Source organism: Nerophis ophidion, linkage group LG27 (genome assembly GCF_033978795.1).
Source record: "Nerophis ophidion isolate RoL-2023_Sa linkage group LG27, RoL_Noph_v1.0, whole genome shotgun sequence".
In the NCBI taxonomy this organism is placed as follows: domain Eukaryota; kingdom Metazoa; phylum Chordata; class Actinopteri; order Syngnathiformes; family Syngnathidae; genus Nerophis; species Nerophis ophidion.
In genome coordinates, this window is record NC_084637.1 from 35,915,146 (window position 1) to 35,940,994 (window position 25,849).

Sequence of the window (25,849 nt, forward strand, 5' to 3'; positions counted from 1 at the left end):
TTTTATATTTAATCAGTGTCACTCACACGCAGTCTTGGAAGTCTATTAAAGTGTTCACTTTTGTATTTAATCAGTGTCACTCACACGCAGTCTTGGAAGTCTATTAAAGTGTTCACTTTTATATTTAATCAGTGTCACTCACACGCAGTCTTGGAAGTCTATTAAAGTGTTCACTTTTATATTTAATCAGTGTCACTCACACACAGTCTTGGAAGTCTATTAAAGTGTTCACTTTTGTATTTAATCAGTGTCACTCACACGCAGTCTTGGAAGTCTATTAAAGTGTTCACTTTTGTATTTAATCAGTGTCACTCACACGCAGTCTTAGAAGTCTATTAAAGTGTTCACTTTTGTATTTAATCAGTGTCACTCACACGCGGCGTCGTTGTCATCAGTCTATTCCGGTTTAGAGCGGAAATGAAAGGTGCCGCTTCCAATGGTGTCCGTGCGGGAGCAAAGTGCGAAAATCCGGTTTAGAGCGGAAGTGAAAGGTGCCCCTCTGAAGTGTCTCCGTGCGACAGAAGATGGCGTCTGCCGGACACAAGATGAGTTTGGCCGCCCTGCAGAGACAAGATCCTTACATCAACAAACTGCTCGACCTCACCTCGCAGGTGGCGCTTTATAACTTCAACTCCACAAGCAACCAGTGGGTGAGTTGCTCCAAACTTTCAAACCCGGGAATCCCTTTTGCCCGTGTTGTGTTAGCATGTAGCTAGCTCCTCTTATTTCAACTCTTCAATTATTTATTATTATTAATATTATTATGTCAGCATGTGTAGCTAGCTCATCTGAATCTACATTTGAACTATTTACTTTGTTAAACTCCGACTAATTCAAATGTTATTGTGTCAAATTCTTACTATTATTTTGGACTGCACAAGATAAGCTGATTGACATTAGTTTGTTTAAGTCCTAATAATTAGAATTAAAAAAATGAAATATGTGTGTTTGAGTCCTAATAATTATAATAAAATGATGGATATTAGTTTGTCTGAGTCCTAATAATTATAATACAAACCCCGTTTCTATATGAGTTGGGAAATGGTGTTAGATGTAAATATAAACAGAATACAATGATTTGCAAATCCTTTTCAAGCCATATTCAGTTGAATATGCTACAAAGACAACATATTTGATGTTCAAACTAATAAGCTTTATTCTTTTTTGCAAATAATATTTATTAACTTAGAATTTCATGGCTGCAACACGTGCCAAAGTAGTTGGGAAAGGGCATGTTCACCACTGTGTTACATCACCTTTTCTTTTAACAACACTCAATAATCGTTTGGGAACTGAGGAAACTAATTTTTGAAGCTTTGAAAGTGGAATTCTTTCCCATTCTTGTTTTATGTAGAGCTTCAGTCCTTCAACAGTCCGGGGTCTCCGCTGTCCTATTTTACGCTTCATAATGCGCCACACATTTTCCATGGGGGACAGGTCTGGACTGCAGGCGGGCCAGGAAAGTACCCGTTCTCTTTTTTTTACAAAGCCACGCTGTTGTAACACGTGCTGAAAGTGGCTTGGCATTGTCTTGCGGAAATAAGCAGGGGCGTCCATGAAAAAAACGGCGCTTAAATGGCAGCATATGTTGTTCCAAAAGCTGTATGTACCTTTCAGCATTAATGGTGCCTTCACAGATGTGTAAGTTACCCATGCCTTGGGCACTAATGCACCCCCATACCATCACACATGTGTAAGTTACCCATGCCTTGGCCACTAATACACCCCCATACCATCACACATGCTGGCTTTTACACTTTGCGTCGATAACAGTCTGGATGGTTCGCTTCCCCTTTGGTCCGGATGACACAATGTCAAATATTTCCAAAAACAATTTGAAATGTGGACTCGTCAGACCACAGAACATTTTTCCACTTTGCATCAGTCCATCTTAGCTGATCTCAAGTCCAGAGAAGCCGGCAGCGTTCCTGGAAGTTGTTGATAAATGGCTTTGGCTTTGCATAGTAGAGCTTTAACTTGCACACACAGATGTAGTGACAAACTGTACTTAGTGACAGTGGTTTTCTGAAGTGTTCTTGAGCCCATGTGGTGATATCCTTCAGAGATTGATGTTTGTTTTTGATACAGTGCCGTCTGAGGGATGGAAGGTCACGGTCATTCAATGTTGGTTTCCGGCCATGCTGCTTACGTGGAGTGATTTCTCCAGATTTTCTGAACCTTTTGATGATATTATGGAGCGTAGATGTTGAAATCCCTAAATTTCTTGCAATGTCACTTTGAGAAAGGTTGTTCTTAAACTGTTTGACTATTTGCTCACACAGTTGTGGACAAAGGGGTGTACCTCGCCCCATCCTTTCTTGTGAAAGACTGAGCATTTTTTGGGAAGCTGTTTTTATATCCAATCATGGCACCCACCTGTTCCCAATTAGCCTGCACACCTGTGGGATGTTGCAAATAGGTGTTTGATGAGCATTCCTGAACTTTATCAGTATGTATTGCCACCTTTCCCAACTTCTTTGTCACGTGTTGCTGGCATTCTAAAGTTATTGGTTATTTGCACAAAAAAAATGTTTATGAGTTTGAACATCAAATATGTTGTCTTTGTAGCATATTCAACTGAATATGGCTTGAAAAGGATTTGCGAATCATTGTATTCTGTTTATATTTACATCTAACGCCATTTCCCAACTCATATGGAAACAGAGTTTGTACAAAGGTGAACATATGTTTGTTTTAGTCCTCATAATTATAATACAATGATGGACATATGTTTGTTTAAGTCCTCATAATTATAATACAATGATGGACATATGTTTGTTTAAGTCCTCATAATTATAATACAATGATGGACATATGTTTGTTTAAGTCCTCATAATTATAATACAATGATGGACATATGTGTGTTTAAGTCCTCATAATTATAATACAATGATGGACATATGTTTGTTTAAGTCCTCATAATTATTAAAAGATGGAGTCATGTTTGTTAGCTGAACTTGTCTTGTTCTGATTGAAGGTTAACTATTTACACTAAACTGAGAAATAATAATATTACACTAATACAGTTACACTAATAATATTACACTATTACAGAAATGTTATGCTAATACAATTCTACAACTATTACACCAATGCAGAAATAATATGATAATACAGTTATACTAATAATATTACAGCAATACCTAAATAATTATATGCTAATACAATATACTAATAATACAAATGAATTATTAATATGCTAATACAATTATACTCTTAGTACCAATACAGAAAAAATAATATGCTAATACAGTTGTACTAATATTGTTTCACCAATTACAGAAATATTAGTATGCTAATTAGGGTTTCCCAATTACCTGTGGTAGTGGGGGCGTGGTCACAATGACGTCATTGATTAATTTTCTAAATTTTTCTACGATGATATGATTTTCTTTAAAAAGGTTACAAAAATATCTACATAACATTAACACATACATTTTTAAATCCTTTTGCCAAATTTTCAAAATGCATTGTACTTTTTGTACAATTTTTTGCGGGTGTTTACAGACTTTTAATGACTTTTTTTTACAATGAAAAACAACTATCAGCAGCTAGTGTTCTTCTAAAATGTAGTGGTGTCTACAGACTACTTCTGTCCATCCATGTCCATGTCCCTGACTAAAATGTAGTGGTGTCTACAGACTACTTCTGTCCATCCATGTCCATGTCCCTGACTAAAATGTAGTGGTGTCTACAGACTACTTCTGTCCATCCATGTCCATGTCCCTGACTAAAATGTAGTGGTGTCTACAGACTACTTCTGTCCATCCATGTCCATGTCCCTGACTAAAATGTAGTGGTGTCTACAGACTACTTCTGTCCATCCATATCCATGTCCCTGACTAAAATGTAGTGGTGTATACAGACTACTTCTGTCCCTCCATGTCCATGTCCCTGATTAAAATGTAGTGGTGTCTACAGACTACTTCTGTCCATCCATGTCCATGTCCCTGACTAAAATGTAGTGGTGTCTACAGACTACTTCTGTCCAGACATGTCCATGTCCCTGACTAAAATGTAGTGGTGTCTACAGACTACTTCTGTCCATCCATGTCCATGTCCCTGACTAAAATGTAGTGGTGTCTACAGACTACTTCTGTCCATCCATGTCCATGTCCCTGACTAAAATGTAGTGGTGTCTACAGACTACTTCTGTCCATCCATGTCCATGTCCCTGACTAAAATGTAGTGGTGTCTACAGACTACTTCTGTCCCTTCATGTCCATGTCCCTGACTAAAATGTAGTGGTGTCTACAGACTACTTCTGTCCATCCATGTCCATGTCCCTGACTAAAATGTAGTGGTATCTACAGACTACCTCTGTCCATCCATGTCCATGTCCCTGACTAAAATGTAGTGGTGTCTACAGACTACTTCTGTCCATCCATGTCCATGTCCCTGACTAAAATGTAGTGGTGTCTACAGACTACTTCTGTCCCTTCATGTCCATGTCCCTGACTAAAATGTAGTGGTGTCTACAGACTACTTCTGTCCATCCATATCCATGTCCCTGACTAAAATGTAGTGGTGTCTACAGACTACTTCTGTCCATCCATGTCCATGTCCCTGACTAAAATGTAGTGGTGTCTACAGACTACTTCTGTCCATCCATTTCCATGTCCCTGACTAAAATGTAGTGGTGTCTACAGACTACTTCTGTCCATCCATGTCCATGTCCCTGACTAAAATGTAGTGGTGTCTACAGACTACTTCTGTCCATCCATGTCCATGTCCCTGACTAAAATGTAGTGGTGTCTACAGACTACTTCTGTCCATCCATATCCATGTCCCTGACTAAAATGTAGTGGTGTATACAGACTACTTCTGTCCCTCCATGTCCATGTCCCTGATTAAAATGTAGTGGTGTCTACAGACTACTTCTGTCCATCCATGTCCATGTCCCTGACTAAAATGTAGTGGTGTCTACAGACTACTTCTGTCCAGACATGTCCATGTCCCTGACTAAAATGTAGTGGTGTCTACAGACTACTTCTGTCCATCCATGTCCATGTCCCTGACTAAAATGTAGTGGTGTCTACAGACTACTTCTGTCCATCCATGTCCATGTCCCTGACTAAAATGTAGTGGTGTCTACAGACTACTTCTGTCCATCCATGTCCATGTCCCTGACTAAAATGTAGTGGTGTCTACAGACTACTTCTGTCCATCCATGTCCATGTCCCTGACTAAAATGTAGTGGTGTCTACAGACTACTTCTGTCCCTTCATGTCCATGTCCCTGACTAAAATGTAGTGGTGTCTACAGACTACTTCTGTCCATCCATGTCCATGTCCCTGACTAAAATGTAGTGGTGTCTACAGACTACTTCTGTCCCTTCATGTCCATGTCCCTGACTAAAATGTAGTGGTGTCTACAGACTACTTCTGTCCATCCATGTCCATGTCCCTGACTAAAATGTAGTGGTGTCTACAGACTACTTCTGTCCATCCATGTCCATGTCCCTGACTAAAATGTAGTGGTGTCTACAGACTACTTCTGTCCATCCATGTCCATGTCCCTGACTAAAATGTAGTGGTGTCTACAGACTACTTCTGTCCATCCATGTCCATGTCCCTGACTAAAATGTAGTGGTGTCTACAGACTACTTCTGTCCCTTCATGTCCATGTCCCTGACTAAAATGTAGTGGTGTCTACAGACTACTTCTGTCCATCCATGTCCATGTCCCTGACTAAAATGTAGTGGTGTCTACAGACTACTTCTGTCCCTTCATGTCCATGTCCCTGACTAAAATGTAGTGGTGTCTACAGACTACTTCTGTCCATCCATATCCATGTCCCTGACTAAAATGTAGTGGTGTCTACAGACTACTTCTGTCCATCCATGTCCATGTCCCTGACTAAAATGTAGTGGTGTCTACAGACTACTTCTGTCCATCCATGTCCATGTCCCTGACTAAAATGTAGTGGTGTCTACAGACTACTTCTGTCCATCCATGTCCATGTCCCTGACTAAAATGTAGTGGTGTCTACAGACTACTTCTGTCCATCCATGTCCATGTCCCTGACTAAAATGTAGTGGTGTCTACAGACTACTTCTGTCCATCCATGTCCATGTCCCTGACTAAAATGTAGTGGTGTCTACAGACTACTTCTGTCCATCCATGTCCATGTCCCTGACTAAAATGTAGTGGTGTCTACAGACTACTTCTGTCCATCCATGTCCATGTCCCTGACTAAAATGTAGTGGTGTCTACAGACTACTTCTGTCCATCCATGTCCATGTCCCTGACTAAAATGTAGTGGTGTCTACAGACTACTTCTGTCCATCCATGTCCATGTCCCTGACTAAAATGTAGTGGTGTCTACAGACTACTTCTGTCCATCCATGTCCATGTCCCTGACTAAAATGTAGTGGTGTCTACAGACTACTTCTGTCCATCCATGTCCATGTCCCTGACTAAAATGTAGTGGTGTATACAGACTACTTCTGTCCCTCCATGTCCATGTCCCTGACTAAAATGTAGTGGTGTCTACAGACTACTTCTGTCCCTCCATGTCCATGTCCCTGACTAAAATGTAGTGGTGGCTAGAAACTACTTCTGTCCATCCATGTCCATGTCCCTGACTAAAATGTAGTGGTGTCTACAGACTACTTCTGTCCCTCCATGTCCATGTCCCTGATTAAAATGTAGTGGTGTCTACAGACTACTTCTGTCCCTCCATGTCCATGTCCCTGATTAAAATGTAGTGGTGTCTAGAAACTACTTCTGTCCCTCCATATCCATGTCCCTGACTAAAATGTAGTGGTGTCTACAGACTACTTCTGTCCATCCATATCCATGTCCCTGACTAAAATGTAGTGGTGTCTACAGACTACTTCTGTCCCTCCATATCCATGTCCCTGACTAAAATGTAGTGGTGTCTACAGACTACTTCTGTCCATCCATGTCCATGTCCCTGACTAAAATGTAGTGGTGTCTACAGACTACTTCTGTCCATCCATGTCCATGTCCCTGACTAAAATGTAGTGGTGTCTACAGACTACTTCTGTCCATCCATGTCCATGTCCCTGACTAAAATGTAGTGGTGTCTACAGACTACTTCTGTCCATCCATGTCCATGTCCCTGACTAAAATGTAGTGGTGTCTACAGACTACTTCTGTCCATCCATGTCCCTGACTAAAATGTAGTGGTGTCTACAGACTACTTCTGTCCATCCATGTCCATGTTCCTGACTAAAATGTAGTGGTGTCTACAGACTACTTCTGTCCATCCATGTCCATGTCCCTGACTAAAATGTAGTGGTGTCTACAGACTACTTCTGTCCATCCATGTCCATGTCCCTGACTAAAATGTAGTGCTGTCTACAGACTACTTCTGTCCATCCATGTCCATGTCCCTGACTAAAATGTAGTGGTATCTACAGACTACTTCTGTCCCTCCATGTCCATGTCCCTGATTAAAATGTAGTGGTGTCTACAGACTACTTCTGTCCCTCCATGTCCATGTCCCTGATTAAAATGTAGTGGTGTCTACAGACTACTTCTGTCCATCCATGTCCATGTCCCTGACTAAAATGTAGTGGTGTCTACAGACTACTTCTGTCCCTCCATGTCCATGTCCCTGATTAAAATGTAGTGGTGTCTAGAAACTACTTCTGTCCCTCCATATCCATGTCCCTGACTAAAATGTAGTGGTGTCTACAGACTACTTCTGTCCATCCATATCCATGTCCCTGACTAAAATGTAGTGGTGTCTACAGACTACTTCTGTCCCTCCATATCCATGTCCCTGGATAAAATGTAGTGGTGTCTACAGACTACTTCTGTCCATCCATGTCCATGTCCCTGACTAAAATGTAGTGGTGTCTACAGACTACTTCTGTCCATCCATGTCCATGTCCCTGACTAAAATGTAGTGGTGTCTACAGACTACTTCTGTCCCTCCATGTCCATGTCCCTGATTAAAATGTAGTGGTGTCTAGAAACTACTTCTGTCCCTCCATGTCCATGTCCCTGACTAAAATGTAGTGGTGTCTACAGACTACTTCTGTCCATCCATGTCCATGTCCCTGACTAAAATGTAGTGGTGTCTACAGACTACTTCTGTCCATCCATGTCCATGTCCCTGACTAAAATGTAGTGGTGTCTACAGACTACTTCTGTCCTTTCATGACCATGTCCCTGACTAAAATGTAGTGGTGTCTACAGACTACTTCTGTCCATCCATGTCCATGTCCCTGACTAAAATTATGTGGTGTCTACAGACTACTTCTGTCCATCCATGTCCATGTCCCTGACTAAAATGTAGTGGTGTCTACAGACTACTTCTGTCCCTCCATGTCCATGTCCCTGACTAAAATGTAGTGGTGGCTAGAAACTACTTCTGTCCCTTCATGTCCATGTCCCTGACTAAAATGTAGTGGTGTCTACAGACTACTTCTGTCCATCCATGTCCATGTCCCTGACTAAAATGTAGTGGTGTCTACAGACTACTTCTGTCCCTCCATGTCCATGTCCCTGATTAAAATGTAGTGGTGTCTACAGACTACTTCTGTCCCTCCATGTCCATGTCCCTGATTAAAATGTAGTGGTGTCTAGAAACTACTTCTGTCCCTCCATATCCATGTCCCTGACTAAAATGTAGTGGTGTCTACAGACTACTTCTGTCCATCCATATCCATGTCCCTGACTAAAATGTAGTGGTGTCTACAGACTACTTCTGTCCCTCCATATCCATGTCCCTGACTAAAATGTAGTGGTGTCTACAGACTACTTCTGTCCATCCATGTCCATGTCCCTGACTAAAATGTAGTGGTGTCTACAGACTACTTCTGTCCATCCATGTCCATGTCCCTGACTAAAATGTAGTGGTGTCTACAGACTACTTCTGTCCATCCATGTCCATGTCCCTGACTAAAATGTAGTGGTGTCTACAGACTACTTCTGTCCTTTCATGACCATGTCCCTGACTAAAATGTAGTGGTGTCTACAGACTACTTCTGTCCATCCATGTCCATGTCCCTGACTAAAATGTAGTGGTGTCTACAGACTACTTCTGTCCATCCATGTCCATGTCCCTGACTAAAATGTAGTGGTGTCTACAGACTACTTCTGTCCATCCATGTCCCTGACTAAAATGTAGTGGTGTCTACAGACTACTTCTGTCCATCCATGTCCATGTTCCTGACTAAAATGTAGTGGTGTCTACAGACTACTTCTGTCCATCCATGTCCATGTCCCTGACTAAAATGTAGTGGTGTCTACAGACTACTTCTGTCCATCCATGTCCATGTCCCTGACTAAAATGTAGTGCTGTCTACAGACTACTTCTGTCCATCCATGTCCATGTCCCTGACTAAAATGTAGTGGTATCTACAGACTACTTCTGTCCCTCCATGTCCATGTCCCTGATTAAAATGTAGTGGTGTCTACAGACTACTTCTGTCCCTCCATGTCCATGTCCCTGATTAAAATGTAGTGGTGTCTAGAAACTACTTCTGTCCCTCCATATCCATGTCCCTGACTAAAATGTAGTGGTGTCTACAGACTACTTCTGTCCATCCATATCCATGTCCCTGACTAAAATGTAGTGGTGTCTACAGACTACTTCTGTCCCTCCATATCCATGTCCCTGACTAAAATGTAGTGGTGTCTACAGACTACTTCTGTCCATCCATGTCCATGTCCCTGACTAAAATGTAGTGGTGTCTACAGACTACTTCTGTCCATCCATGTCCATGTCCCTGACTAAAATGTAGTGGTGTCTACAGACTACTTCTGTCCCTCCATGTCCATGTCCCTGATTAAAATGTAGTGGTGTCTAGAAACTACTTCTGTCCCTCCATGTCCATGTCCCTGACTAAAATGTAGTGGTGTCTACAGACTACTTCTGTCCATCCATGTCCATGTCCCTGACTAAAATGTAGTGGTGTCTACAGACTACTTCTGTCCATCCATGTCCATGTCCCTGACTAAAATGTAGTGGTGTCTACAGACTACTTCTGTCCTTTCATGACCATGTCCCTGACTAAAATGTAGTGGTGTCTACAGACTACTTCTGTCCATCCATGTCCATGTCCCTGACTAAAATTATGTGGTGTCTACAGACTACTTCTGTCCATCCATGTCCATGTCCCTGACTAAAATGTAGTGGTGTCTACAGACTACTTCTGTCCATCCATGTCCCTGACTAAAATGTAGTGGTGTCTACAGACTACTTCTGTCCATCCATGTCCATGTCCCTGACTAAAATGTAGTGGTGTCTACAGACTACTTCTGTCCATCCATGTCCATGTCCCTGACTAAAATGTAGTGGTGTCTACAGACTACTTCTGTCCATCCATGTCCATGTCCCTGACTAAAATGTAGTGGTGTCTACAGACTACTTCTGTCCATCCATGTCCATGTCCCTGACTAAAATGTAGTGGTATCTACAGACTACTTCTGTCCCTTCATGTCCATGTCCCTGACTAAAATGTAGTGGTGTCTACAGACTACTTCTGTCCCTCCATGTCCATGTCCCTGATTAAAATGTAGTGGTGTCTAGAAACTACTTCTGTCCCTCCATATCCATGTCCCTGACTAAAATGTAGTGGTGTCTACAGACTACTTCTGTCCATCCATGTCCATGTCCCTGACTAAAATGTAGTGGTGTCTACAGACTACTTCTGTCCATCCATGTCCATGTCCCTGACTAAAATGTAGTGGTGTCTACAGACTACTTCTGTCCATCCATGTCCATGTCCCTGACTAAAATGTAGTGGTATCTACAGACTACTTCTGTCCCTTCATGTCCATGTCCCTGACTAAAATGTAGTGGTGTCTACAGACTACTTCTGTCCCTCCATGTCCATGTCCCTGATTAAAATCTAGTGGTGTCTAGAAACTACTTCTGTCCCTCCATATCCATGTCCCTGACTAAAATGTAGTGGTGTCTACAGACTACTTCTGTCCATCCATGTCCATGTCCCTGACTAAAATGTAGTGGTGTCTACAGACTACTTCTGTCCAGACATGTCCAAGTCCCTGACTAAAATGTAGTCGTGTTTACAGACTACATCTGTCCCTCCATGTCCCTGACTAAAATGTAGTAGTGTCTACAGATTACTTATGTCCCGACATGTCCATGTCCCTGACTAAAGAGACTAGTGACCTCACACTTGAACATACAATAGGCTGTTCGATAAACAATCACTTGCACATCACAGACATGCTGACAACGCTCCAGACACCTTTTGTTTACATTCCATAAGTCTTTTTTTATTACAGGACTAGACTGTATATAAACATAAAATACTTTAATGTGTGTATAATCCATCCATCCATCCATCCATCCATCTTCTTCCACTTATGCAAGGTTGGGTCACGGGGGCAGCAGCCTAAGCAGGGAAGCCCAGACTTCCCTCTCCCCAGCCACTTGGTCCAGCTCTCCCGGGTGATCTCCAGGCGTTCCCAGGCCAGCGGGGAGACATAGTCTTCCCAACGTGTCCTGGGTCTTCCCTGTGGCCTCCTACCGGTCGGACGTGCCCTAAACACCTCCCTAGGGAGGCGTTCGGGTGGCATCCTGACCAGATGCCTGAACCACCTCATCTGGCTCCTCTCCATGTGGAGGAGCAGCGGCTTTACTTTGAGTTCCTCCCGGATGACAGAGCTTCTCACCCTATCTCTAAGGGAGAGACCCGCCACCCAACATTTGGGCCGCTTGTACCCGTGATCTTGTCCTTTTTGTCATAACCCAAAGCTCATGACCATAGGTGAGGATGGGAACGTAGATGGAGCCGTAAATTGAGAGCCTTGCCTTCCGGCTCAGCTCCTTCTTCGCCACAACGGATCGCTACAGCGTCCGCATTACTGAAGACGCCGCACTGGTGAACAAGACTCCCATGTACTTGAACTCCTCCACTTGGGACAGGGTGTCCTCCCCAACCCGGAGATGGCACTCCACCCTTTTCAGGGTGAGAACCATGGACTCGGACTTGGAGGTGCTGATTCTCATCCCATATGTGTGTATAATATACTTATTAATTACAGGACTAGACTGTATATAAACATGTAGTACTTCAATGTGTGTATAATCCATCCACCCATCCATCCATTTTCTACCGCTTATTCCCTTTTGGGGTCTCGGGGGGCGCTAGGGCCTATCTCAGCTACAATCGGGCGGAAGGCGGGGTACACCCTGGTCAAGTGGCCACCTCATCGCGGTGTGTGTATAATATACTTATTAATTACAGGACTAGACTGTATATAAACATGTAGTACTTCAATGTGTGTATAATATACTTATTAATTACAGGACTAGACTGTATATAAACATGTAGTACTTCAATGCGTGTATAATATACTTATTAATTACAGGACTAGACTGTATATAAACATGTAGTACTTCAATGCGTGTATAATATACTTATTAATTACAGGATTAGAATGTATATAAACATGTTGTACTTCAATGTGTGTATAATATACTTATTAATTACAGGACTAGACTGTATATAAACATGTAGTACTTCAATGTGTGTATAATATACTTAGTAATTATAGGACTAGAATGTATATAAACATGTAGTACTTCAATGTGTGTATAATATACTTATTATTTAAAGGACTAGACTGTATATAAACATGTAGTACTTCAATGCGTGTATAATATACTTATTAATTACAGGACTAGACTGTATATAGACATGTAGTACTTCAATGTGTGTGTAATATACTTATTAATTACAGGAGAAGACAGAAATTGAGGGGACACTGTTTGTGTATACAAGGTAAGAATGTTATTATTTGACATGTAAATATGTTTTGATGTGATGTTCAAACTGCAATCTATGTACAGTATGTGATGCATGTACAGTTTGCCATGAATGTACAATATGTACAGTATGTGATGCATGTACAGTATGTGATGCATGTACTGTGGTGCATTTACAGTATGTGGTGCATTTACAGTTTGCCATGCATGGACAGTATGTGATGCATGTTCAATATGTAATATGTGTACAGTATGCCATGCATGTACAATATGTACAGAATGCAATGCATGTGCAGTTTGCCGTGCATGTACAGTATGCCATGCATGTACAGTATGCCATGCATGTACAGTATGCCATGCATGTACAATATGTACAGAATGCAATGCATGTACAGTATGCCATGCATGTACAATATGTGCAGTATGCAATGCATGTACAGTATGCGATGCATGTAATTTATGTATAGTTTGCCTTGCATGCACAATATGTACAGTATGTGATGCATGTACAGTATGCACTGTGTGTACAGTATGCGATGCATGTACATTATGCCATGCATGTACAGTATGTGATGCATGGACAGTATGCTTTAATGTACAATATGTACAGTATGTGATGCATGTACAATATGCAATGTGTGTACAGTATGCCATGCATGTACAGTATGCCATGCATACACAGTATGTGATGCATGTACAGTATGCTTTGATGTACAATATGTACAGTATGCGATGCATGTGCAGTATGTGATGCATGTGCAGTATGCTTTGATGTACAATATGTACAGTATGCGATGCATGTACAGTATGTAATGCATGTACAGTATGTAATCAGAATGTAACAATATCACTGTTACACACTGTCGTGTATAAAGTCTTTTTACACACTGTTGTGTATAAAGTGTTTGCACGCTGTTGTGTATAAAGTGTGTTGACGCATGGTTGTGCATTAAGTGTATTGACACACGGATTGTGTATGAAGTGTGTTGACACACGGATTGTGTATGAAGTGTGTTGACACACGGATTGTGTATGAAGTGTGTTGACACACGGTTGTGTATGAAGTGTGTTGACACACGGATTGTGTATGAAGTGTGTTGACACACGGTTGTGTATAAAGTGTGTTGACACACTGATGTGTATGAAGTGTGTTGACACACGGTTGTGTATGAAGTGTGTTGACACACGGTTGTGTATAAAGTGTGTTGACACACGGTTGTGTATAAAGTGTGTTGACACACGGTTGTGTATAAAGTGTGTTGACACACTGTTGTGTATAAAGTGTGTTGACGCATGGTTGTGCATTAAGTGTGTTGACACACTGTTATGTATGAAGTGTGTTGACACACGGATTGTGTATGAAGTGTGTTGACACACGGTTGTGTATAAAGTGTGTTGACACACTGATGTGTATGAAGTGTGTTGACACACGGTTGTGTATAAAGTGTGTTGACACACGGTTGTGTATAAAGTGTGTTGACACACGGTTGTGTATAAAGTGTGTTGACACACTGTTGTGTATAAAGTGTGTTGACACACTGTTGTGTATAAAGTGTGTTGACACACTGTTGTGTATAAAGTGTGTTGACACACTGTTGTGTATAAAGTGTGTTGACACACTGTTGTGTATAAAGTGTGTTGACACACTGTTGTGTATGAAGTGTGTTGACACACGGTTGTGTATAAAGTGTGTTGACACACTGTTGTGTATAAAGTGTGTTGACACACTGTTGTGTATAACGTGTGTTGACACACTGTTGTGTATAAAGTGTGTTGACACACTGTTGTGTATAAAGTGTGTTGACACACTGTTGTGTATAAAGTGTGTTGACACACTGTTGTGTATAAAGTGTGTTGACACACTGTTGTGTATAAAGTGTGTTGACACACTGTTGTGTATAAAGTGTGTTGACACACTGTTGTGTATAAAGTGTGTTGACACACTGTTGTGTATAAAGTGTGTTGACACACTGTTGTGTATAAAGTGTGTTGACACACGGTGTATAAAGTGTGTTGACACACGGTTGTGTATAAAGTGTGTTGACACACGGTTGTGTATAAAGTGTGTTGACACACGGTTGTGTATAAAGTGTGTTGACACACGGTTGTGTATAAAGTGTGTTGACACACGGTTGTGTATAAAGTGTGTTGACACACGGTTGTGTATAAAGTGTGTTGACACACGGTTGTGTATAAAGTGTGTTGACACACGGTTGTGTATAAAGTGTGTTCACACACTGTTGTGTATAAAGTGTGTTGACACACTGTTGTGCATAAAGTGTGTTGACACACTGTTGTGTATAAAGTGTGTTGACACACTGTTGTGTATAAAGTGTGTTGACACACTGTTGTGTATAAAGTGTGTTGACACACTGTTGTGTATAAAGTGTGTTGACACACTGTTGTGTATAAAGTGTGTTGACACACTGTTGTGTATAATGTGTGTTGACACACTGTTGTGTATAATGTGTGTTGACACACTGTTGTGTATAAAGTGTGTTGACACACTGTTGTGTATAATGTGTGTTGACACACTGTTGTGTATAAAGTCAATTCCACTGTGGCCACCAAGGTCTGCTTCTCCGCACCATGGCTTCACCATCATGAACCGCCTGAGTGCTGACAACCTGGTAGAACCCATCAACAAAGACCTGGAGTTCCAGCTGCAGGACCCTTTTCTGCTCTACAAGAACGCCAACAGTGAGTAGGCAGCACTCATGCACACTACTACAGCAAATATTGCACTTATACACCCAACAACTACAGCAAATACTGCACTTACACACCCAACAACTACAGCAAATATTGCACTTATACACCCAACAACTACAGCAAATACTGCACTTATACACCCAACAACTACAGCAAATACTGCACTTATACACCCAACAACTACAGCAAATACTGCACTTATACACCCAACAACTACAGCAAATACTGCACTTATACACCCAACAACTACAGCAAATACTGCACTTATACACCCAATAACTACAGGAAATACTGCACTTATACACCCAACAACTACAGCAAATACTGCACTTATACACCCAACAACTACAGCAAATACTGCACTTATACACCCAATAACTACAGGAAATACTGCACTTATACACCCAACAACTACAGCAAATACTGCACTTATACACCCAACAACTACAGGAAATACTGCACTTATACACCCAATAACTACAGGAAATACTGCACTTATACACCCAACAACTACAGCAAATACTGCACTTATACACCCAACAACTACAGGAAATACTGCACTTATACACCCAACAACTTCAGCAAATACTGCACTTATACACCCAACAACTACAGCAAATACTGCACTTATACACCCAACAACTACAGCAAATACTGCACTTATACACCCAACAACTACAGCAAATACTGCACTTATACACCCAACAACTACAGCAAATACTGCGCTTATACACCCAACAACTACAGCAAATACTGCACTTATACACCCAATAACTACAGCAAATACTGCACTTATACACCCAATAACTACAGGAAATACTGCACTTATACACCCAACAACTACAGGAAATACTGCACTTATACACCCAATAACTACAGCAAATACTGCACTTATACACCCAACAACTACAGCAAATACTGCACTTATACACCCAACAACTACAGGAAATACTGCACTTATACACCCAACAACTACAGCAAATACTGCACTTATACACCCAACAACTACAGCAAATACTGCACTTATACACCCAACAACTACAGGAAATACTGCACTTATACACCCAACAACTACAGCAAATACTGCACTTATACACCCAACAACTACAGCAAATACTGCGCTTATACACCCAACAACTACAGCAAATACTGCGCTTATACACCCAATAACTACAGGAAATACTGCACTTATACACCTAACAACTACAGCAAATACAACAATGTCATAGATGTCATATATCACATACAACAATGTCATAGATGTCATATATCACATACAACAATGTCATAGATGTCATATATCACATACAACAATGTCATAGATGTCATATATCCCATACAACAATGTCATAGATGTCATATATCACATACAACAATGTCATAGATGTCATATATCACATACAACAATGTCATAGATGTCATAGATCACATACAACAATGTCATAGATGTCATATATCACATACAACAATGTCATAGATGTCATATATCACATACAACAATGTCATAGATGTCATATATCACATACAACAATGTCATAGATGTCATATATCACATACAACAATGTCATAGATGTCATATATCACATACAACGATATATGTTTTATTGTTTAATGGCCATTTTGTTAATTATGGCAAAAACACAAACTATGTAATATTCCCCCACAGAAAAAATGATTTGATACATTGATTTTGATTATTAATTGTTGATCAATGACAGTTTAAAAAAAATTCCGACTAAAAGGTTTGGTATTCAAAATGGCTTCACTCATGAAAAAGTTGTAAAACATTTTCAACACTTAAGTCTCAAGATCTACTTGAGATTATGATTATAAGATTTCATTGTTTCTTGTTTGTTTGATGCACTTTTTGTCAAAGAAAACTGCAATATTTTCTCCCAAAAATATTTGAAAGTGGAAGTTTGCTGTGAAGTATTTGGAGTTGTGAATAATGAATAACAACATTGGTTGGTTTTATAACAAAGTTTAGATGAAAACAACTAGCTACAACCCTCACATTTACCTATTTGCTCTTTTATGACACTTTTCTTTCCTTGAGCAGTATTTTTGGCCACACTTTGGACAGCCCTGTTTTAAATGGGCCGCGGCAAAAAAAATTCAACTTTATGGACAGCATAGAGCTGAAGAGTGCAAATAAGAAAAAGGAGACGATGAGTGAGTACCTCTTGAGCTTGAAGAATGAGGAGACATGAGTGCTCACAGCTTGAGGAAGAAGCTGACTGAGCTGCCACCCACACAGTCCATCAGCAGCTTGAAGAGTGAGGAGACATGAGTGCTCACAGCTTGAGGAAGTAGCTGACTGAGCTGCCACCCACACAGTCCATCAGCAGCCTGAAGAGTGAGGAGACATGAGTGCTCACAGCTTGAGGAAGTAGCTGACTGAGCTGCCACCCACACAGTCCATCAGCAGCCTGAAGAGCAGCCTCATCAAGGCCGGCCATAGAGAGCCGCAGTGTTTGTCCAGTTGTCTGCTGAGCAGGCAGAAGACTGCAGCCAAGGTCAAAGTCAGCGTGGAGTGCTCCCCTTTTGGACTTGGGCTGCCCTTCAGTCTGGAAGACATGCTGTTCTTTTCCAGCTTCACGCCATGCTCTCCTTGGCAATCCAGCTGAGCCCAGGAAGTGCAGACACAAACACACCTGTACTCCCTGCGGACACTGTCGGCACACAAACACCTCATTGCTACGTAACCTCAGCTTCTTCAGGGACCATCAGGGCTCCTACTTTTGCAATAATACTTAACACAATCCTACCTTACACTTTTAATATAGACACTTCCATCATGTGTTGTCATTATCATAACATGAATTGATTAACGTGGACCCCAACTTAAACAGGTTGAAAAACTTATTGGGGTGTTACCATTTAGTGGTCAATTGTGCAGAATATGTACTGTACTGTGCAATCTACTAATACAAGTCTCAATCAATCAAAAACACTTATGGAATACTTTTAAAGTCATTTTAATACGAGACTAATATAGACACATCATGTGTTGTCTTCATTATAACACTTGTATAAGACTTTTAAACTCATTTTGATAGTAGGCTAATATACACACTTACATCATGTGTTGTCTTCATTATAACACTTGTATAAGACTTTTAAACTCATTTTGATAGTAGGCTAATATAGACACTTCCATCATGTGTTGTCTTCATTATAACACTTATAAAAGGTATATAAGGCTGTTAATTTTTTGCCGCTCCAGACAAATTAGTTTTTGTATTTTTGGTCCAACATGGCTCTCTTGATGTGGTGTACAGTATATTTGAAAATGTTCATATTCACCGTGTGTACAATTAACCACTGGCATGGTGTCCAAAGTGCAGCCCACAGCTAACTTTTGAACATTCTAACAATATTATTACACAGACATCAAGTGGAAGAAAAGAGCAAAGAGGTTTAATGTAAGAAGAAAAATGTGCAATGTTGACTCCCAAAAGACAAAGCTGCCATGGAGGCCCTTTTCTCTTTAAAACTTCTTCAGAATAGTTGCAATGGTAAATACTAGAGTCATGAACAATCTGTTTATTGCGTTTGACAGAGCTGCTTGCCGTACATTATTACATTCCTCTCCACTAGGATGATAATCATGGGCAATAATTAGAATTCATTGAGATTGCAGAAAGCCTGTTTAAGAACAATCCAAGCTGAGGATGGAAGCGTGAAGCGGACATAGCAATGCACTTCACACCTTGTATTTGTGTGCAGTGGGCATCTACAGTATTTGGTTCTACGACAAGAGGGACTGCCATCGCATCGCTCAGCTGATGGTCCAGTAAGTGCTTCTTAGCTCATCGCCATGTTGCTGTGATCAGGAGTCACTTCTTACTCTTCTTATGTGACCAAATCCCGCCAGGATTGTCAAACTTGAAGCCGACCACGCACACAGGCCGTCCCCAGTGAAGGCGGAGCCCAGGCCGACCAATGGTGTAGCAGAAGCGCGACCCATGGGAATTCTGGAGCTGCTGAGCAAAGCCAAGGAGGAATACCAGCGGGTGAGCGGGCGGACTGTTGTATACATCGTGGCCTTTTTGGCAGCTTTTCAACCTTTTCATTGACCTTGCTACTAATAAACTAATGTACAAATTCCAATCCGGCTTCAGAACTAAGCACTCCACTGACAAATGCCTTCTCTATCTGAGCGAGCACATCAACCATGAGCTGGACGCGGGCAAATACTGCAGCATGGTCATGCTGGACATTATAAATACTGCAGCATGGTCATGCTGGACATTCAGAAGGCCTTTGACACCGTTAACCACGCTATACTGTTGTATAAGCTCACAGCAATCGGATTGGATATAACCTCATGGAGCTGGATACAATCTTACTTGGAGGGGAGGAACAGGTGGTAGAGGTGAACAGCACCATGTCTCCTCCCCTCTCAGTGAGCTGTGAGTCCCCCAAGGCAGTATACTAGGACCTTTACTGTTCCTCATATACGTAAATGACATGCCATCAGCATGCCACTGTGAATTGTTCCTGTTTGCGGATGACTCGGCCCTGCTGGTATCCGGCAAGGACAAGTCACAGGTGGAACAAATCCTCAGTGCTGAACTCCTTAATATTTACACCTGGCTCGCTGACAACAAGCTATCCATACACTTCGGTAAAACAGAATCCATCCTATTTGGGTCCCATATCAACCTTCTTAAAGTCAGTGACTTCACTATAAAAGTGGGTGACATTGTTATCACCAAGAAGGATGAGATCACCGACCTAGGTTCCATTCTAGAGGCTAATCTTTCCTGTGATAAAATGGCAACCAAGGTAATCAAAAAGGTCAACCAAAGAACGAGATTCCTCTACAGAATCACCTCTCTGGTCAACAAAAGCACCTTGAAGATTCTAGCGGGAACTCTCATTCAACCATTTTCCATTACGCTTGCACCTCCAAAACCCTCAAATCTAGACTCCAAACATCTCAGAACAAGCTAGTCCGGTTACTTTTAGACCTCCACCCCAGATCACACCTCACTCCAACCCACTTCTCCAAAGTGGGCTGGCTCAGGGTGGATGACAGAGTCAAACAACTTGCACTGAGCCTAGTCTATAAAATCCGCTACACCTCCGTGATACCGAAGTACATGTCAAACTACTTCCTTAACGTAAATGAGCGCCATAACCACAACACGGCATAGCTCGGTTGGTAGAGTGGCCGTGCCAGCAACTTGAGGTTTGCAGGTTCGATTCCCGCTTGTGCCATCCTAGTTACTCCCGTTGTGTCCTTGGGAAAGACGCTTTACCCACCTGCTCCCAGTGCCGCCCACACTGGTTTAAATGTAACTTAGATATTGGGTTTCACTATGTAAAGCGCTTTGAGTCACTTGAGAAAAGCGCTATATAAATATAATTCACTTCACTTCACTTTACCCACCTGCTCCCAGTGCCACCCACACTGCTTTAAATGTAACTTAGATATTGGGTTTCACTGTGTAAAGCGCTTTGAGTCACTAGAGAAAAGCGCTATATAAATATAATTCACTTCACTAACACCAGGGGGAGCTCCACAAACCACGTTAAACCCAGATTCCGATCCAACAAAGGTCTTAACTAATTCTCTTTCTATGCCACATCAATGTGGAATGCACTCCCAACAGGTATAAAAGTAAGTGCATCTCTATATTCCTTCAAAAGCGCTCTAAAACAACACCTCCAGGCAACTTTAACACTTTACTAATACCCTCCTCCATTCACATCCCATCTCCCCTGATTATAAATAACCTAATGTAAATAATCAAATGTACTACTAATGTATATACTGTACTTGTTCTTATGCTATGTGAACTCACTATGTTCTCTGCTGGCTGTACATATCCTACTAAATAAGACCTACACTGTTTCAATGTCCACATTTCTCTGTTGATGCAATTGTTGATGACTGAAGTTCTGATATCAACCAAAGCTCCTCATCCCACCCCCCGGATTGTAAATAATGTAAATAATTCAATGTATATACTATGATGATTAACCTGTGTGATGACTGTATTATGTTGATAGTATATATTTGTACCATGAATTGATTAACGTGGACAAGTTGAAAAACTTATTGGGGTGTTACCATTTTAGTGGTCAATTGTACGGAATATGTACTGTACTGTGCAATCTACTAATAAAAGTATCAATCAATCAGACCTGTTCCTGCTTTTTCTGCAAGAAATGAAGGCAGTTTCTGTTGCAGGCGCAGTCATGTGATGCTGATGCACCTACAGAACTGAATGCCACGGGAGCTTCAGCTTCAGAGCACACCTCCCAGCAGTCTGATAAGGTACTTGTGGGAAAACCTCCACTAAGGTTTCAGTGTCATTGGGGCTACGTTCACACGTACGGGATTGTGAACGCTACAATTCCCAGGCTGAAATAAATCACAACTGTATCCAATAAGGGGTCATAAAAACCCTATCAGCTTCATAATTATCTCACATAAAGAAACGGTTGACGAATAAGCAGAAAACAAGAAGTTGTAGAAGTTACATCACTCAGTAAGTGTCCATGCGCTAAAATAGTCCAATATCTCAAATAGTTGGGCTTTAATAACCATCCTACAACCCATGGAAACACCTTTATCTGATCGTGTTCGGGTTTTGAAAAGTCTGACTAAAACACCTGGTTTATGTGATTGAAAAACAGATCTCTCTTTGTGTGGCGCTTGCACAAGTCTCAACGCACGGGACATAACCCATTCAGTAAAAACATAGCAAACAAGAATGGTGTTTGAGAAAGGTCTCACCAGGTGGTGGTTATGAGGGGAGTAGTATATTTACAGCTGAAATTCACTAAGTCAAGAATTTCATTACATGTATATAAAGAAATAGTTGACTTTCAGTGAATTCTAGCTAGCTATATATATATATATATAGCTAGCTAGAATTCACTGAAAGTCAACTATTTCTATATATACATACACATAACACTCATCTACTCATTGTTGTGTTAAGGGTTGAATTGTCCATCTTTGTTCTATTGTCTGTCACTATTTTTCTAACCATGCTGAACACCCTCTCTGATGATGCATTGCTGTGGCACACACAAAAGTGCTTTCATCAAATGCACTAGAGTCTGGAATCTTCCATCTCTCCCTGCAATACACCGCTTCCCACCTACAGCTTTCTTCTTTGACTTCTCCATTATTAATTGAACAAATTGCAAAAGATTCAGCAACACATGTCCAGAATACTGTGTAATTATGCGATTAAAGCAGACTACTTATAGCTTGGATAGGGCTGGAAAATAATGTACGCTACAACCCGAGACGTCACGTATACGCGTCATCATTCCGCGACGTTTTCAACAGGATACATTGCGGGAAATTTAAAATTGCAATTTAGTAAACTAAAGCGGCCGTGTTGGCATGTGTTGCAATGTTAATATTTCATCATTGATACATAAACTATCTGACTGCGTGATCGCTAGTAGTGGCTTTTAGTCGGCCTTTAAGAGGGCCTACTGTAGAACTCCATGTGGAGATTTGAATCCTTGCCTGGTTTTAATAAAAAGAACACTACTGAAATACAGTAGTACCTCAATTTATACACTGAACTCATTTTACCGTCGAATCTTTAACTTCAGTCCAAAGCATACTTTAACAAAATATTTTATGACTACAAAATGTCATTGTTATGTTTTTGAAGAGGACAATAATAATAGAGGAGATTGATTTGGCACTTTTCTAGAAACTCAAAGCGCGTCCAGAGAAGTGAGAAGCCATCTCTCCCGGTGGTTGTGGTCCAAGGAAGGTCATCACCTCAAACTCTTTGTTCAGAAGTTAGAATGGCAAAGTTATTGTGAGAGTATATCAGAAATATAAAAAGAAGTTATCGGAATATAAAGAGTAGATATGAGAGTGTATCAGAAACACAAAAAAGAAGATATGAGAGTATATCGTAAATATAAAGAGAAGATAAAGTATATCATAAGTATAAAGAGACGATGTGAGAGTATATCAGAGATACAAAGAGAAGATATGAGAGTATATCATAAATGTAAAGAGAAGATATGAGAGTATATCAAAAATGTAAAGAGAATATATGAGAGTATATCAGAGATACAAAGAGAAGATATGAGAGTATATCAGAAATACAAAGAGAAGATATGAGAGTATATCAAAAATGTAAAGAGAAGACATGAGAGTATATCAAAAATGTAAAGAGAAGATATGAGAGTACATCAAAAATGTAAAGAGAAGATATGAGAGTATATCAAAAATGTAAAGAGAAGATATGAGAGTACATCAAAATTGTAAAGAGAAGATATGAGAGTACATCAGAAATGTAAAGAGAAGATATGAGAGTACATCAGAAATGTAAAGAGAAGATATGAGAGTATATCAAAAATGTAAAGAGAAGATATGAGAGTACATCAGAAATGTAAAGAGAAGATATGAGAGTATATCAAAAATGTAAAGAGAAGATATGAGAGTACATCAAAAATGTAAAGAGAAGATATGAGAGTACATCAGAAATGTAAAGAGAAGATATGAGAGTATATCAAAAATGTAAAGAGAAGATATGAGAGTACATCAGAAATGTAAATAGAAGATATGAGAGTACATCAAAAATGTAAAGAGTGTTATTGTCTACACTATGCATGGTAGAAATGAAGCAAAATGTTGTAAAGCAATGACTTCTTGTTCTTCTCAGAAGACTCATACGATGGTGAAGCAGATTACAGTGGAGGAGCTTTTTGGTTCCTCCATCCTTAAGGACCCCCCTCTGCCCGCCATGCCCACTAAAAATGCCACATCTGCTTCCGGTGACCCCTCAGCTACTTACCCCAAGAACCAACCCTACCCCCCTGCAGCCCACCAGAACCTTCTCCGTGGTCCCCATGTGGCCGCTCAGGATCCTGGGCCACAGCAGGTGCACCAAGGCCACGGCCTGCTGCCGGCCCCTTACGCAATACATAACAACCCTGTTTTCCAATCGGCGGTCCGCAGGCCCGACCCCCAGTCCCTCTGTTCGCTCTCTCCTCTCATGTTGCCTCCAGAGGCTCGAACTGCTCCCGCGGGGCCCCCAGCTCCCCGGGCTTATATGGAGCAGGATATTCTCAACTCGCTCAAAACGTCAGCGCAGTCGCTCAATGTGGAAATCCACAAGCCTGTGCTGGCGCCCAATTTCCTGCCAAGCACTCTGGTGCCACCTCACAGCTTCCAAGAACCTCCAGTGGTCCTCCAACTCACACAAGACCGGGATGTTCTTTCAAAGCCCCCAAACCTGATCAAACCTGTTTCAGTGAGTTGCAGTCCTCGCTCTACTACTCTTGTTTACCTCTGTCTTCTGTTGCTAGTACAAATGTCATCTACCACTCACAGGCTATTCCTATGAGTCCCGGTCTGGCCGTTCCTAGGCCGGACTCCTCCGTGCTGCTCTCCCCCAGCGCCTTCCAGCAGTCTCTCAGCAAGATGGCGGCTGCAGCTGTGGTCCCTGCATCCCCTTCGGAACACCTGGGCACCTCTGTAGGGGCTATGGAGCCTCCGCAGCACCCCTGCAGCAAAGTCCAGCTGCAAGAGACACTCATACACCTCATCAAGGTATGTCCCTTTTCTCAGGTAGGACCTGTACCTACCACCCTTCTCAGATGCTATTGTTCATACCACCACTTTCAAGAGGAACCTGCTGACCAAAGGAGCAGCACCGACCTTGTGCAAGCAAGTAGTAGTGGCTCCATTACACTTTGGACACCACTAGTCACTTAACGGGTGTGGTCTACACGCATCAAAAAGGAACAATCATACCTCAATAAAGTGTTCAGACCTCTCACTTTTTCACTCCTTTCATGGCAGCCATTTTTTATTTCCCATGAAAGTCCATTCGTCCATTCAGCACCCAGCTTGACAGACATTTAGAAATGTTTGCAAATGTATTACAAAAGTATTGAGTACTTTGCTCTGTATTGAGTATTTGCACGTTTTGAGCTATTACAGCGGGCAGCACGGTGGTAGAGGGGTTAGTGCATCTGCCTCACAATACGAAAGTCCTGAGTAGTCATCGGTTCAATCCCAGGCTCGGGTTCTTTCTGTGTGGAGTTTGCATGTTCTCCCCGTGACTGCGTGGGTTCTCTCCGGGTACTCCGGCTGGGGATAGGCCCCTCCCACCTCCAAAGACATGCACCTGGGGATAGGCCCCTCCCACCTCCAAAGACATGCACCTGGGGATAGGCCCCTCCCACCTCCAAAGACATGCACCTGGGGATAGGTAGATTTGCAACACTAAATGGTCCCTAGTGTGTGAGAGTGAATGTGAATGTTGTCTATCTGTGCTGGCCCTGTCACGAGGTGGCGACTTGTCCAGGATGTAAAACGCCTTCCGCCCGATTTTAGCTGAGATAGGCACCAGCGACCCCAAAGGGAATAAGCGGTAGAAAAATGGATGGATGGATGGAGCTAGTACAGCCACAAGTC

At 41.5% G+C, this 25,849-nt stretch overlaps 1 protein-coding gene across 3 annotated transcripts in view; it reads left to right on the plus strand.

Annotated features, from left to right (window-relative positions):
* Nucleotides 1-487: 487 nt before the first annotated feature.
* Nucleotides 488-25,849, plus strand: part of dcp1a (decapping mRNA 1A) — a 32,101-nt gene continuing 6,739 nt past the window's right edge. The window contains exons 1-8 of one of the 3 annotated variants that reach the window (XM_061889150.1): nt 488-650; nt 12,693-12,733; nt 15,290-15,417; nt 19,159-19,225; nt 19,307-19,445; nt 21,632-21,718; nt 24,090-24,680; nt 24,761-24,979. In XM_061889150.1, the coding sequence (XP_061745134.1) occupies nt 525-650; nt 12,693-12,733; nt 15,290-15,417; nt 19,159-19,225; nt 19,307-19,445; nt 21,632-21,718; nt 24,090-24,680; nt 24,761-24,979 (1,398 nt within the window). In that variant the 5' untranslated portion in view covers nt 488-524. The remainder of the gene's footprint in view (nt 651-12,692; nt 12,734-15,289; nt 15,418-19,158; nt 19,226-19,306; nt 19,446-21,631; nt 21,719-24,089; nt 24,681-24,760; nt 24,980-25,849) is intronic. The other 2 variants (XM_061889152.1, XM_061889153.1) reach the window with 2 other exon arrangements.